This window comes from Tursiops truncatus, chromosome 1 (assembly GCF_011762595.2).
Source record: "Tursiops truncatus isolate mTurTru1 chromosome 1, mTurTru1.mat.Y, whole genome shotgun sequence".
NCBI classification, from domain to species: domain Eukaryota; kingdom Metazoa; phylum Chordata; class Mammalia; order Artiodactyla; family Delphinidae; genus Tursiops; species Tursiops truncatus.
The window spans coordinates 162,634,809-162,648,855 of record NC_047034.1 but is presented as its reverse complement, the minus strand read 5'-3'; the positions used below and the strand labels follow the sequence as shown (position 1 = coordinate 162,648,855).

Below are 14,047 nucleotides of genomic sequence, written 5' to 3'. Positions count from 1 at the left end.
TCGTTCTGTAAATCAGTAAACATCTAGTGGGCATCTGCTCTGCACTAGGAACAGTGCTAGCTACTGAAATTAAGGAACTTAGAGTTCCATAACAGAGATAGACATACCCCTCCAAAATGCATTAAAATATTAGGTTCTAAAAACAGGAGAGCAGGCTTTCTATAGATCAGTGTTGAGGGAGGGTAATTCAATGGAAGAAAAACCTTCCCCAAAAGGCATATCTCCCACCTTCCTCAGCGGATTTATCCATACCTCCCACTAGCATGATTTTTAGCTGCTGCCTTCCTTCTTTGTCCCCCCATTTTCCCTTCCCACACCAGCAGATTCCATTTTCTTTGTCTATCTTGGCATCCGTAAAAAAGCCCAAAGAATCCAAGATTTGAGCCTGGCTTCTTTATAGTGTGTGATCTCAGACAATTACTTTAACTTCCCTGAGCCTCAGTTTTCCCATTTGTACAATGAAGGGATCGGATCACATCTAAGGTTTGTGATTTACTCCAGCCAAGGTGATATTCACACTCCTGCACACTGCTCTGCAAGGCCTTTCTTTCTTTGCACGGCTGCACGCATCCCTCCAGCCCCATCCCCGAGCCACCTGGCAAACATCAAGGCTCAGCTCAAATATCTTCAGGCAAGTTTCCCCTATTTCTGCACACACGCCACACATTGTTTTAGTCTATCCTTCCTTTATGCTACCACTACCTCGCAAGAGACCACAGAATGAAAAAGGGATAGAGACTTGGGTTTGAGTCGTGGCCACTTACCTCACCTCTTAAGCCTCAGTTTCTCACTTGTAACTTGAGGGAAATACCTAAATTCGCACGTCTAAGCAGTTTATGGGGATTAAAACAATGTACGTCAAGTCAAGTGCGTGGCACCTAAGTCGCGCTCAATATATGGAGACTGTACCACACCTCTTAGGAGCCCTCAGCGTACTGAATTACGGAGCTCTAGGTCAGTCTCCCGCGCTAGACTGCGCGCTGCCTGAGGGCATCCCTTTCGCTGCGGTTCAGTGCTAGCGCGAACCCCCGTGGCTGGCGGGCGCAGAAGGAGGTGGGCCGGGCCAAGAAGGACGCGGCTCCTATTCCCGGCGGGAAGGCCAAGCCTGGCGGACCCCACCTTCCGGAAGTGACGCCACCGAGCGACCGGCGCTGCATCAGGGGCAGGCCGGAGCGGGGCGCGCGCAGCATGGCGGAAGCGGAAGGGAGTTCGCCACTCCTGTTGCCGCCGCCGCTGCCACCCCCGCCCGGGATGGCGGAAGTGGAGGCGCCGACGGCGGCCGAGACGGACAAGAAGCAGTTTAGCTGTGCTGGCAGCGGCGTCATGGACGTGGAGCGGAGCCGCTTCCCTTACTGCGTGGTGTGGACTCCCATACCGGTGCTCACGTGAGTCTCCTCCGGCGTCCGCCCGGGGACTGGGAGAGCCGGGCCCGCGTGGCGTCCTCCGGCGGCCCGGGGCCAGCCTCCGGCCCCGACACACAGCAAACCCTTCGCACGGGTCCGCGGTTCACCAGTACCCCGCCACCCGCGCGGTGCGAGCTCTGCTGGTGAATGGGCCAAGCTCCCCTCCCTCATTACACCTGGTCTGATCTGAGAGAAAGACCGTTGTTGACCGCGGAAAGGTACTGAGGCTGGGAAGCTAAGGACCTGTGGGCGTACAGAAAAGGGGCCCCTAACTGGGTGTGAGAGAGACATCTTCATTCACTCACTGGCTTATTCATTCGTTAAACAAATGATTGCTGGTCACTTCCTATACGCAAGACATCCAGCTGGGTCTGGAGGCAAGAGTGGGAGTTTGACTGGGACCACACCAACTCCTGGGATGTCGTCATTGGAAGGGCCCCCAGAGATCTGGGAGTCCAGTCCTTTGTCTCACAGATGAGGCTGAAGATCACACACCATCTCAGTTGCAAAGCGCATTTAGGTCCCAGGCTGTCTGCCTTCCAGACCAGGGTTCTTTCTATGGCATCAGCCTTTGTCAGAAGAGAAAGCAGGTGCTCCAAAACTGCTGGCGCCTTTTAGCAAGGAGCTTGGGGACGAGGAGGGGGGAGTAGGGAGCTGGTTTGCCCTCGTGCTTCAGCCTTGACAGCTGATAATAACCACTCCTCACAGTGCTGGACAGTTGGCCAAGCTCTTTCACACCCATTTCCTCTGAATTCCACAACCACTTTCTAAGGCAGGAATTATATTCTCGGATGATGAATTTGTACCATTAAATGTCTTGATCATGTTCACATGACAGTAAACGAAAGCATCCCAAACTCCGTTTTCTGACTCCATAACTTGCTCTCGTTCGATTACATCCTGTCCCCTCTCACCTGACGAATAGATTTGTTCCCGGTATCAAAAACAGCCAAGTGGTGTGGAGAAGGGATCAGTTTTGTTCTTATATGTTGCTGATCCTAAAATGAGCTTAATTCTTGTATTATGTTAAAATACTTCAGTTGTTCTGTTTTCAAATGCTTATGCATTTGTTTAAGAACACCCAAGTCTTGGACTTCCCTGGTGGCGCAGTGGTTAAGAATCTGCCTGCCGATGCAGGGGACACGGGTTCGATCCCTGGTCCGGGAAGATCCCACATGCCGCGGAGCAACTAAGCCCGTGCGCCACAACTACTGAACCTGTGCTCTAAAGCCGGGAACCTAGCTACTGAGCTCACATGCCTTGAGCCCAGACTCTGCAACAAAGAGACGTCACTGCAAACAAAGAGTAGCCCCCACTCACCGCAACTAAAGAAAGCCCGTGCACAGCAACGAAGACCGGACGCGGCCAAAAATAAATAAATAAGTAAGTAAATAAATGTATAATTTAAAAAAAGAACACCCAAGTCTGAGTCCTTTCAAAATAAAAATTTTAAGAAAGCATTTTCATTGATTAATTCAGTATTCTTTTTTTTAAAAAATAAATTTATTTATTTATTTTTAGCTGTGTTGGGTCTTCGTTGTGGCGTGCGGGCTTCTCACTGCAGTGGCTTCTCTTATTGCGGAGCACGGGCTCTAGGTGCACAGGCTTCAGTAGTTGTGGCTCGCGGGCTCTAGAGCGCAGGCACCGTAGTTGTGGCACACGGGCTTAGTTGCTCCACAGCATGTGGGATCTTCCCAGACCGGGGCTCAAACCCGTGTCCCCTGCATTGGCAGGCGGATTCTTAACCACTGCGCCACCAGGGAAGTCCCTCAGTATTCTTTTTAACACACCTGCTAAGTGACTCCTATGTGCCTAGAGTAGTTCTAGGTGATAAGAATATACAGTGGTGAGTAAAGCAGGTATGATCCTTGTTCTCACAGAGTTTAAATCATGGTGGAAGGAGATAGACAGTAAACAAGTAAACTAATAAAAGAACTGATAGTGAATCGTGCTATGAAGAAAGTAAAATGTTAACGTGAGAATAACTGGGAGGGAATGTATTGGTTTTGATAAAACCTGTCTTGTTATCCCAAGATCTCTTTGGTTTTTCCCTGTTCTCAAAAACACGTTTGTGGAGTCCTCTGCTCTTTGGAGAGCTGGTAGCAACATTGAGTGGAGGCACCACGATCCCCAGTCATCTGGGCCAGAAGCAGCACACCCCCATTTCTATTCAGATCTATTTACAGGTGTTCATAAGATGAATAAGGCCTACTGCCCCATCAGAAGGCTCATGTTCCCATCAAAGGACTCGCCTTCCAGCAGGAGAGAGACAGGTGAACTCACCATTGTAGTACATTGTGGTGATTGCTGACCTAGAATGCAGAGCTAGGAATAGATGTGGCACAAGGAACTGTCATTGATTTTGGAGGTGGTGGGGGTGGATCAGAGAGGGGGAAACTGAATCCAGAGATCTGTCTGTCCCCTCAGAAGTGTTGATAATTCTGCATGAAAAGCCAGATAACAGCTGTTGCTACTACTAAAAACAGCAAAGATTGGATACTTACTCTGTTCTGGGCTGTGTTCTAAACATTTTATATTCACTGTCTCATTCAGTTCTTTTATCAATGTAATGAAAATAGGTACTGTCATCCTCATTTTATAGATGAGGAAATAAAGGCTTAGAACCCAGCATAGGGCTTTTTCCACTGAAATAGTCTACCTATACCAGGTAGAGCTCCAGAGTCAATAACTCATTCATTCAATAAATAGTTCTTGAAGACCTATTATGTACTAGGTCTGAGTAGACAGTAGTCCACAAAGCAGCTTTGGAGCTTGCCTTCATGGAGCTTCCAGACTGACAAATACTTTGAGAGTTTCTTCTCTGGGGCTTCCCCAGGCGCAGACTTCTGTTGTCTCCAGCCTTTATTCTACTTCCGGGGAAGCCGTGGTATGTGGAGTATTGGTCAAACCCAGACCTCTCCCCAACCAGATGAAAGGAATTGAGGGTGGGAGGTGGAGATGGGTCTTGAGATTAGGGCCTGAGAAGCCAGAGGAGCTACTTTCCCATAGTTCTGAGTGTCCATCCTGTGGCCACTATGAGTCTAAAGCAACTTATTGTACGCCAGCCAATCAGATAGCAGGTATTTATTGTACACCTCATGATAACAACATTGGGCAACTACCAAGTGCAGGGAAGTGTCATAAGCATTTTGCAGGCATATCCTGTTTGATCCTCACAATTGCCCCCCATTGAGGTCATCATCATCATTGTTCACCTCTCACTGACAGATGGGAGTGAGTGCCTGCCCAAAACAGTCAAGACTCAACCCAGGTCTGACCTCAGAGCCTGACTCCACTCTTAAATGCATGATATTCATTCATGCATCATTTAGTCAGTGACTGCTTAGCTGCAGCTATGTGCCAGGCACTGCCCTGGGGACTACTCTAATCAATAAGAGAAAATCCCTGCTCTCTCAGCGTTTACATACTAGGGGGGAAAAACAGTAACCATATAAGTAAACAAGATGATTGCAGATAACAGTAGATACTATGACGAAATTAAAGCAGAGTCATGGGATCTGGGGTGCCTGGGGTCGTGTGTGGCTACTGTAGAAGGCACTGTCAAGGGAAACCTCCAAAGTTGACCATTAGCTGAGGCCTAAGTGATGAGAAGCAGCCAGCTATGTGAAGCTCTAGGAGAGTGTCTGGGACGAAGGCAAATGTAAAAAAAACCATTGAGGTGGGAGGATTTGGTGTGTCTGACGAACCAGAATTGGGCAGTGTAGCTAGAGAGAAGAGTGAGGTGACTTCAAGGATTAAGCAGGGCCAGACTGTTGGAAGGAGTTTGGAGTATAAGTGTAATAGGAAGCCCGTAATGGATGTTAAAGCAAGGGAATGACAGAATCTGGATCATGTTCTTAAAAGACCACTCTGGGGAATTCCCTGGCCATCCAGTAAGGTTGGGACTCGGCGCTTTCGCTGCCGGGGGCCCGGCTTCAATCCCTGGTCCAGGAACAGATCCCGCAAGCCATGCGGCACAGCCAAAAACAAAAAGACCACTCTGGCCCCACCATCCTTCCCGGTGCTCAAGCTGCAGACCTGGAAGAGCTCTATCCTATCGTCATAAAACTGCCCAGTCTTCCTCTTAAATATCTTCTCAAGCCATCTGCTTCTCACCTGACCAGTACTCTGGATCACCATCTTCTCTTGCCAGTATTCCAGAACAGCCTCTGAACTCCTGTCTCCCTCCCATTCTCCAGGCACACGCAGCACTTTGCTGCCTTGGAGTTTTGCTTTCTGCCTGTCAACATCCTGTGCTTCCACAGGTCAAGGTTAAAAGTTACCTCCTGTGTGAAGTCTTTGCTGACTCTGCCCCAGCCCCATGTAATTGTTTCTTTGGGCTATATCTCTGTGGCTTTTGCCTCCACCTCCCAGCAGGCAGCCTTCAAATCAGCACGTGGCTGCTGGCCCTGGGAGTCCTTTTTTCTTTTTTTCCTTGTGAGTCCTTCTTAAACTGGATCAGTCTCTCCAGCACCTAGTTCCTGTAGAGCCATGGTTCTCAGACTACAGACAGATCTGGAGTTCCTATGCGTTTTGCATATCAGGGTCCAACTGAGATTTGGGTTTTCTAAATAAATGCCCATGGCTTTTAAAAATTCAAACTTTCGACTTCCCTGTTGGCGCAGTGGTTAAGAATCCATCTGCCAGTGCAGGGGACACGGGTTCTATCCCTGGTCCAGGAAGATCCCACATGCCGCGGAGCAACTGAAGCCTGTGCGCCACAACTACTGAGCCTGCACTCCAAGGCCCGCGAGCCACAACTACTGAGCCTGCGTGCCGCAACTACTGAAGCCCGTGTGCCTAGAGCCAATGCTCCTCAACAAGAGAAGCCACCACGATGAGAAGCCCACGCACCACAACGAAAAGGTAGTCCCCGCTCGCCACAACTAGAGAAAGCCCGCGTGCAGCAACAACGACTGAACACAGCCAATAAAAATAAAAATTAGAATTAAAAACAAATCAAACTTTCAGTTCCTGGAATGCATCATGCTTTTGTCCTGATCTCTACCCTTGCACACATTGTTTCTTCATCGTTCCACACACACACACACGCTGGTTTAAGTGCCCCCCAACACTTTTTAAAAAACTTTTTAAGCCTTTTTTTTTGCAGTACGCGGGCCTCTTACTGTTGTGGCCTCTCCCGTTGCGGAGCACGGGCTCTGGACACGCAGGCTCAGCGGCCATGGCTCACGGGCCCAGCCGCTCTGCGGCATGTGGGATCTTCCCGGACCGGGGCACGAACCCGTGTTCCCTGCATCGGCAGGCGGACTCTCAACCACTGCGCCACCGGGGAAGCCCTAAAAAACTTTTTAATTGAGGTATAACATGTACCATAAAGTGTAAAAATCTTAAGTATACGGCTCAATGAATTTTGCATGTGTGTGCACTCATTCACCCAGGTCAAGAGAGAGGATGTTTCCAGTATCCATTGGGCTCCCTTGTGCCAGTCAGTTCTGCCACAGAAATAACCCCTCTTCTGCCCTCCAGCACAATAGATTAGTTTTGCCTTTTCTTGAACTTCACATAAACAGAATAATATGCATGCACTTTTGTGTAAGTTTTCTTTTACTCTGGCTTGTATATGTGAGAATCCATGTTGTGCGTAACAGTTTATTATTTTTCATTGTTACCTACTATTTCACTGTATGACTATACCCCAATTTACTTACCCGTTTTACTATTGTTGGACATTTGGATTATTTCTAGGTTTTTTTAGTCAACTTTATTGAGATATAATTCACATACAATAAAGTGCATACATTTTAAGTGTGCGGTTCAGTGAATTTTGACAACTGTTGTTTCCAGCTATTTTTTAATAAAGGTGCTGTGAACATTCTTGTCCACGGCTTTGGTGGACACAAGCATTTGTTTCTGTTGGATGTATACTCTGAAGTGGAATTGCTGAGGTAGAGGGTGTGGTACCAGTTTTCGAAAGCTGTGGAAACTCTCCCAGCAGCAGTGAGAAGAGAGTTCCAGTTGCTCCGCCTCCTCACCACACTCAGTGTTGCCGTCCTTTGAGTTTAGCTGTTCTGTGGGCTGCACCGATTCCTGGCTCTGCTGTTCACTTTCACTTGCCCCACTTCTGTACTTCCCCTCCCGCTGCCGCCACCCTAATGGACACTTTACCACACAACGTTATATTCATATGCTGTCACTCTGGATGGAGTGTTCCCAGCGTCTGTCTGACCAGCTGAAAGACACCCACAAGCTCTGCCCTTTCCCTGTCCTTTTTTTCACAGGTGGTTTTTCCCCATCATTGGCCACATGGGCATCTGCACATCCACAGGAGTCATTCGGGACTTTGCGGGCCCCTACTTTGTGTCGGTGAGTCCCCATTCTGCCCCCCTCTGGAGGGTTCCAGGGCTCAAGTGGAAAGCTAGCCTATCTTGCCCACAGGCAGCCTTCCTGTCTCCCCAATATGCAGGAGAATGCAGATGCCATGCAGTCCTGGTCCGGCCCTCTGCTTCTCACCAGTGTTTGACCCCTTTCCCCTTTCTCTTGCCTCCAGGACAGGCCAGGAGGGCAGTGTGGCCAGGATTCTTAAGTAACTGACCCAGCCCTTTGCCCACCCCGGGGGTACCAAGACATGGGTAGGGTTAGAGGCAAGAGTGGAGAGTCAGACCATCCTGGTTCCTTGGTCCAGGAACCAAGTGTCTGGACCTTCAGAAGGTGGGAGTCACAAGGCGGGGGCACAGGGGAGGCTGATGTGGTTCCCTGGGTGTGGCCATGGAGAAGAGGGGGCGGACCTTCTAGAATGAACCAGCTGTGTTCTCAGGTCTGTTCCCTGGGGATGTGCCCGAGATAGGGCAGTAGGCTTGCGCCAGGTGAGCAGGCAGCGTCCTGCCTATTTCGAGTTGCAGCTTCCTCTCCGTCAGGCTGGGATGAATGGGTGTGGTGGCACCAGCCTGCTTATGTTCGTATTTGTCATGATCATCTTAACACCACAAAGGTCTTTCATACCCATTACTTTCACTGCCATATACGTGTATGATAATTCATCTTTGACCAGCTCTGTCAGCAGATTCTGAACCCAGAATCTGTCCCTTTGTAACTCCTGTACCCCACATCTTGTGTGGCAGGTCTAGGACTTGGCTAAAACATCCCCCTCGTAGCAGGCCTCTTGAGGCCCAACCGCTGTGTCTACCCCACTCACCCCAACCCACCCCACATCCTGCTTTGACTGCAGTCACACTGCCAGATTCTGTGTGGGCCACCACTGTCAGGTCAGGAGGTCAGAGGTTGTCCTCATTCACACCATGAAGGAGACCACTCCCCTATGGACAAAGACCAGAGATTGACCAGAGAACCTGGAGAAAATAAGGCCCATAGAGGGTGAGAGAATTACTTGGCAGCCACAGAGAGAGGCAGTCATGGCTGTACCCCAAGTCTTTGGTCTCCGGGTACAGTGCTCTGTGCACTCCTGCCACACTGCCTTCCTCACACAGAAGAGCTGCTGCTGACCCTTCAGATATCCCACCAACCCCAGAGCAGGGCCCAGGCTCCACTTCTGCCCACCCACCTTACCTCCTTCTAAGTCACAACACTTCCACCACCAACCCAGGTCTGTCTGCTGGGCTGGATGCGGGCTCCCCACTGACCTCTGCTCTTGTCCCTCAACAGGAAGACAACATGGCCTTCGGGAAGCCTGCCAAGTAAGTGGTGAACATCCGTGTGATTGGCCCTAGAGCCAGGTTCCTCCTACCTGGAGCAGCAGGCCAGGCCTTCTGGGGCACAGCAGGAGCCAGCAGCCTGAGGATGGGGTGAAGGGGGGCAGCCAGGGTCTACCAGAGCATCTGACCTTGTACCACACATCTCCTGCTCCAGTCCCTGGCTGGGTCCTTTATCCACGGGCCATCTAGGCCTTGCCTCAGCCCTGCAAGGTCGTGTTGTCAGCTCCTTCGGAAAGGTGAAGATAAGGAAGGGACTTGGTCAAGATCACACAGGAAGTGGCAGAGCTGGGACTCACATGCAGGTCTGTCTCACTGCAAAACCTGGACTCTTTCTCCTGCCCCTCAAGGAACAAACACACCATTTAAGGTGTGAGGGAGGCATGGTTTGGAACTCTGCTGGAAAGTTCTGGTTGGAGAGAATAAAGGCAGTTTAGTCTCTCCTGGAGCTATTGCTGGTTTGCATGGGGTTTGGGGACTTCATTTTTTCTGTCTTGGGGGCCCACCTCAGTTGTGGTGACAGTGCCTCAGTCTTCAGTCTGCTCAGAACAGCATCAGATGCTCTGTTGCCCAAGGCAGCATCCAGGAGGGTGGAGCCCAAGGAGGAGTTGGTGTCCCACACAGCATAGGCAGCCTGGAGCTGGGCTCTCCAAACCCTGCTGACTCCCTCAGGCAGGTGGAGATGTGAGCCAGGGGCCTCTGGTCTGGGTGTCTGCTGCCAGACTGCTCCTCAGCGAGAGTTGTAAGGACACCCGTTTCCAGGCAGGAACCCCTGAGCAGCTGAAGTCCCGGCCACGGTGGTTTCTCACTGGTCCAGTCTGTAGGCTCCTCTGTCAAGCCATTCCCCACATAGCAGCCAGAGGGCGCTCTGACCTCCCAGTGCCCCCTGGCCCAGACCCTTTGGGGTGTCACCCAGCTTGAGGTTCACAGACTTTAGCTCCACCAGCTATTCTCCCATTCACCCTAGTCTCCCATGTGGGGAGATGGGGAGAATGCTTTCTGATGGATGAACTCCTCAGGATGACCTTCAAGTCCCCCAGAACATGGCCCCCCTGCATCTCCAGCCTCACCTTCCAACATCCCTCACCCCGTTCTTCCACCTGAATCCCCCAGCAGTGCCCAGTTTCTTAATTTCTGGTACACACTGCACAGTTCTGTGCCTCTTTCTCTGTTCAAACTGTTCCCTCTCCCTAGAATATTCACTCCCCATTCTGCGCCTGGCTAATCCTTCCTCCTTCACACTGGACTCGTGTCACCCCCAGGAAGCCCCTCACGTCCCCACTGAGTGAGTTCATATCCTCCCCAGGATCCACATGGCGGTGGGCATGTCACACTGTTCCAGTTGTCTGCTGTGTGGCCCTTTCCCTGGACCTGGCTCACCCCTGTAGCCTCAGCACCCGGCTCAGGGCCCTGCACAGAGCAGGCGTCAGGGGACATTCGTGGAGCTGAGCCAGTGCCCAGAACCCCTTCTCCCTCCTCAGGTACTGGAAGCTGGACCCTGCTCAGGTATATGCTAGCGGGCCCAACGCGTGGGACACGGCTGTGCACGACGCTTCTGAGGAGTACAAGCACCGCATGGTAGGTGGGCCACTCCTGAGGGCGGGAACGAGGGTGGGAGGTTTCCCCGCAGCCCATCCTGACCCAGCCCATCCTGCATCTCCAGCACAGTCTCTGCTGTGACAACTGCCACTCACATGTGGCCTTGGCCCTGAACCTGATGCGCTACAACAACAGCACCAACTGGAACATGGTGACTCTCTGCTTCTTCTGCCTGCTGTATGGGAAGTACGTCAGGTGCGCTGCCTGTCCCCCTGGCCGCCGCCACCCTCCCCGGGACCGCTCTCCCACGGATCCCAACGGGGCCATTTCTGGGGTCCTTCAGCCAGCAGGGACAAAGCAGGAAAACAACGAGCTGAGCTCCTGGTGGAGAGGGCGGTGCTGTCTGAAGCCCAGCTCTGTCCCTTGTAGCTGAGCTCCTGGTGGAGAGGGCGGTGCTGTCTGAAGCCCAGCTCTGCCCCTTGTAGCTGAGCTCCTGGTGGAGAGAGCGGTGCTGTCTGAAGCCCAGCTCTGCCCCTTGTAGCTGAGCTCCTGGTGGAGAGGGCGGTGCTGTCTGAAGCCCAGCTCTGCCCCTTGTAGCTGAGCTCCTGGTGGAGAGGGCGGTGCTGTCTGAAGCCCAGCTCTGCCCCTTGCTCACTGTGAGATCTTGGGTAGCTGCCTTGGCCTCTCTGAGCTGCAACTGTCCCTGGGAAAATGGAGATAATGATTCTGGCTCCTCAGGGATGCTGCGTGTGTACAGAGCCCTGTGCTCAGGTCCGGTGAACAGGTGGACCCTCAGAAGAGGATGGGTGACCCCATAGGGTCCCCTCCCAGCATCCCTCATCAGAGGCAGGGTTCTGGGCGGGTGGGCCCCAGTGGTGGCCTGGGAGGACCTTTAAAGTCCCCGCCTCATGACTTATGAGGTCAAAGGCCTTGGTCCCAATTCACAGATAAAGGGAGCTCAGAGGGGTGGAGTGACCCTCCCACCGGGGAGCCAGCACACACCTGGGCTAACCCGGCTGCCTCTCCAGGCTTTCTTCCAGCTGTGCTCATCATTAAGAGCTTCTGAGAAGGAGATTTTCAGGGTCTTTTTTGGTCCAAAGGCTTTTAGAGGTCTCCTGGGAAGACCTGTGACCTGTGGTCACACAGAGACTGAGGCAGAGGCGGGGTTGAAGCGGGCTGAGCCATAGCCCCGCCTAACTCTCACAGACCCCTCCCCGCCCACTGCACTGAGCAGAGGGCACTCTGGCTTCCCCACCCAGACTGAAGACTTCTGGGTCCTCTCGCTGGCGACCTCTCCCCAGACACAGGGGCGATCGTGGATGGAGTCAGGAAGGCCCAGAGGGTGGACGTGTCTCCTGTACCCACCCAGCGAGGTGTCACATCTCCACCAGGAGCCTGGAACAGCCCCTGCCCAGGACCGTAGCTGGTGCTCCTCCACAGCGGGCACCAGGCCTAACCCAGTCCCTTAGTTGACTGAGTTTGGGGGTGAGGGGGGTGGTTCCAGGAGCTTCCTTGGGGGGAGCGGCCCCGTCTGGGTTTGTGGGAGGACAGTGTGCTGGACCACACGCCCACTCACTGGCCCCTTCCCTCCCATGCTCCCCTCTCTCTCCATCAGCATCGGCGCCTTCGTGAAGACCTGGCTGCCCTTTGTCCTCCTGCTGGGCGTCATCCTGAGCGTCAGCCTGGTCTTTAACCTGCGGTGATGGCTGCCCCATGGCCCTGGGCCCGCCAGGCTCCTGAGGAGGCCGCCGCCATCACCTTTTGTTCCAGATTCTTCCTCCTCGCCCTGGAAGGCAGGGATGGGCCTGCTGGTTTGGGCCCAGGGGTCTGGGCTCAGTGGGGTAGGATAAGGGCTGAGGATGAGCGTGGGGTGGAGGTGTTTGCATTTTGTGTCTCACTGGTCGCTCAGAAGCTCCCTGCCCCCTCCTTCCCAGGCTTGTGACTCCCACCCTTGAGGCACCCTTTGTTCATCTGTTGGAAAAGCCTTAGCTTCCCTCTAGAGCTGTGTCTGCCACTGCCTGCTGGGCTCCCTCTGCCTCAGCCCAGTGCCTGGTGGGGGAGGGAAGGGTATTTGGACCCACCAGACAAGGCAGCACAGGGAGCAGAGCTGGATTTGAAGCCCATTCTCCTGCCAGGACTCTGGTCCCAGGGTGGAGGTACACCAAGAAGTCTGCATAAACTCAGCCACCCTGGGGCCTTCTCCACGGGCCTCTAGAATGGTCCAGTAGGGCTAACGGGCCCCCTCCAGATGTCTGCCAGAAGCTGCACTAGGGGTAGTTTGTGCCCCGCTCCTGGCGGCCGCCAGCCCGTGCAGCCCCCTTTTCCCGCTCTCCCAGGGCCTCCAAGTACTTGGGTCCATCTCCCCCCTGCAGTTTGGGGCCTGGGCTCCCCCAACCAGGCTGGAGAGATGAGTGACACTGACGTATCCAGAGTGACCCCTGCAGATCAGAGCGATGTAACAAAGCTTGTCCTTGGCCCCAGGTACGGGCCTCGCACTGGTGACGGCACCCCTTGGGTCCGAGATGTCGGGGGGCCGTCGGAGCATCCAGCGCCATCAGGGAGCTGAACGGGAGCTGTCTCCTCCCACCTCCCACAGCTCCCCCTTCACTTCAAGTTGTGGGACAGGCCTGTGCTGCCCCCCTCACCCCTGCTCCACGGATTCCTTTGTGCGGGGCTCCTGGGCAGGACAATAAAGAGTTTTAACTCCAGACCGTGCTTGTCCTTGATTTCTCCCTTCGGTGGTCCCTGGTTTCACTGAAGACATGCGCTCCCTTCAGCTCCTATCTTCGTGGTGAACTTGGGTTCCTCTGCCCCTGGCAAGGGGTCTGGTTGCCAGGGACATGGTTGGGTCCTCGTCCAGGGCCTGGAGCTTGCAGGAGCCAGCATCCCTCGGGTGTATCCTGCTCTGAGCAGGAGCGCTGCGAGTTCTCCACGCCTCGTCCACCATCCCAAAGCTTTCTCCTTGAGGCAGGCGAACATTGAAACCCCTCCCATATTCCCTGTTGGGAAGAACTTGGCAGTAGGATTGGGAGTCAGTGCTGACAGACCAGGGCCCTGGACCCGGCCCCCACCGTATCCACTGATCACGTTGCCAAGCTCCCCGTGCTCACCCCCAGTGATCCGGTCGCTGCCCTGCTCCGTGGTGCCTCTACTCCATGGCCCTCGGGACCCCACACTCTCACTCTCCACGCATCCCACTCTCTACCGAGATAGGGCAGCACCTGCTCTCCAACACCCACCCACTTCTGGTCCTTTGCTTCCCACCTGTTGAAGTCATGCCCTTCCTTCTCAAGGCCCAGCTTGAAAGCCACTGCCTTGGTGAAGTCTTTCCTAACCTTGCCCTATGCCGGGTGTCACTTTAGTTGAACTAGCAAAGGATTTGTTCTCTGAATCCTGAGAGCCCTTTGTGTTCACCCTGAGGATGGCCTTGGGGACAGC

General features: G+C 53.3%; 1 protein-coding gene across 6 annotated transcripts; it reads left to right on the top strand.

Annotated features, from left to right (window-relative positions):
- Positions 1 to 1,172: 1,172 nt before the first annotated feature.
- TMEM222 (transmembrane protein 222) lies at positions 1,173 to 13,317 on the top strand. Of its 6 annotated transcripts, none has more exons than XM_019938363.2 (7): positions 1,173 to 1,385; positions 7,643 to 7,727; positions 9,024 to 9,055; positions 10,552 to 10,648; positions 10,734 to 10,855; positions 11,844 to 11,982; positions 12,225 to 13,317. In XM_019938363.2, exons 1-7 carry the CDS (start codon positions 1,189 to 1,191, stop codon positions 12,300 to 12,302), a joined length of 750 nt encoding a protein of 249 aa, XP_019793922.1. In that variant the 5' UTR covers positions 1,173 to 1,188; the 3' UTR covers positions 12,303 to 13,317. The 6 variants fall into 6 exon arrangements, with proteins under 6 accessions (XP_019793922.1, XP_019793921.1, XP_073649730.1 ...); XM_019938362.2 differs by having other exon boundaries at positions 10,734 to 10,864; XM_073793629.1 differs by having other exon boundaries at positions 1,174 to 1,385; positions 11,869 to 11,982.
- Positions 13,318 to 14,047: the final 730 nt, after the last annotated feature.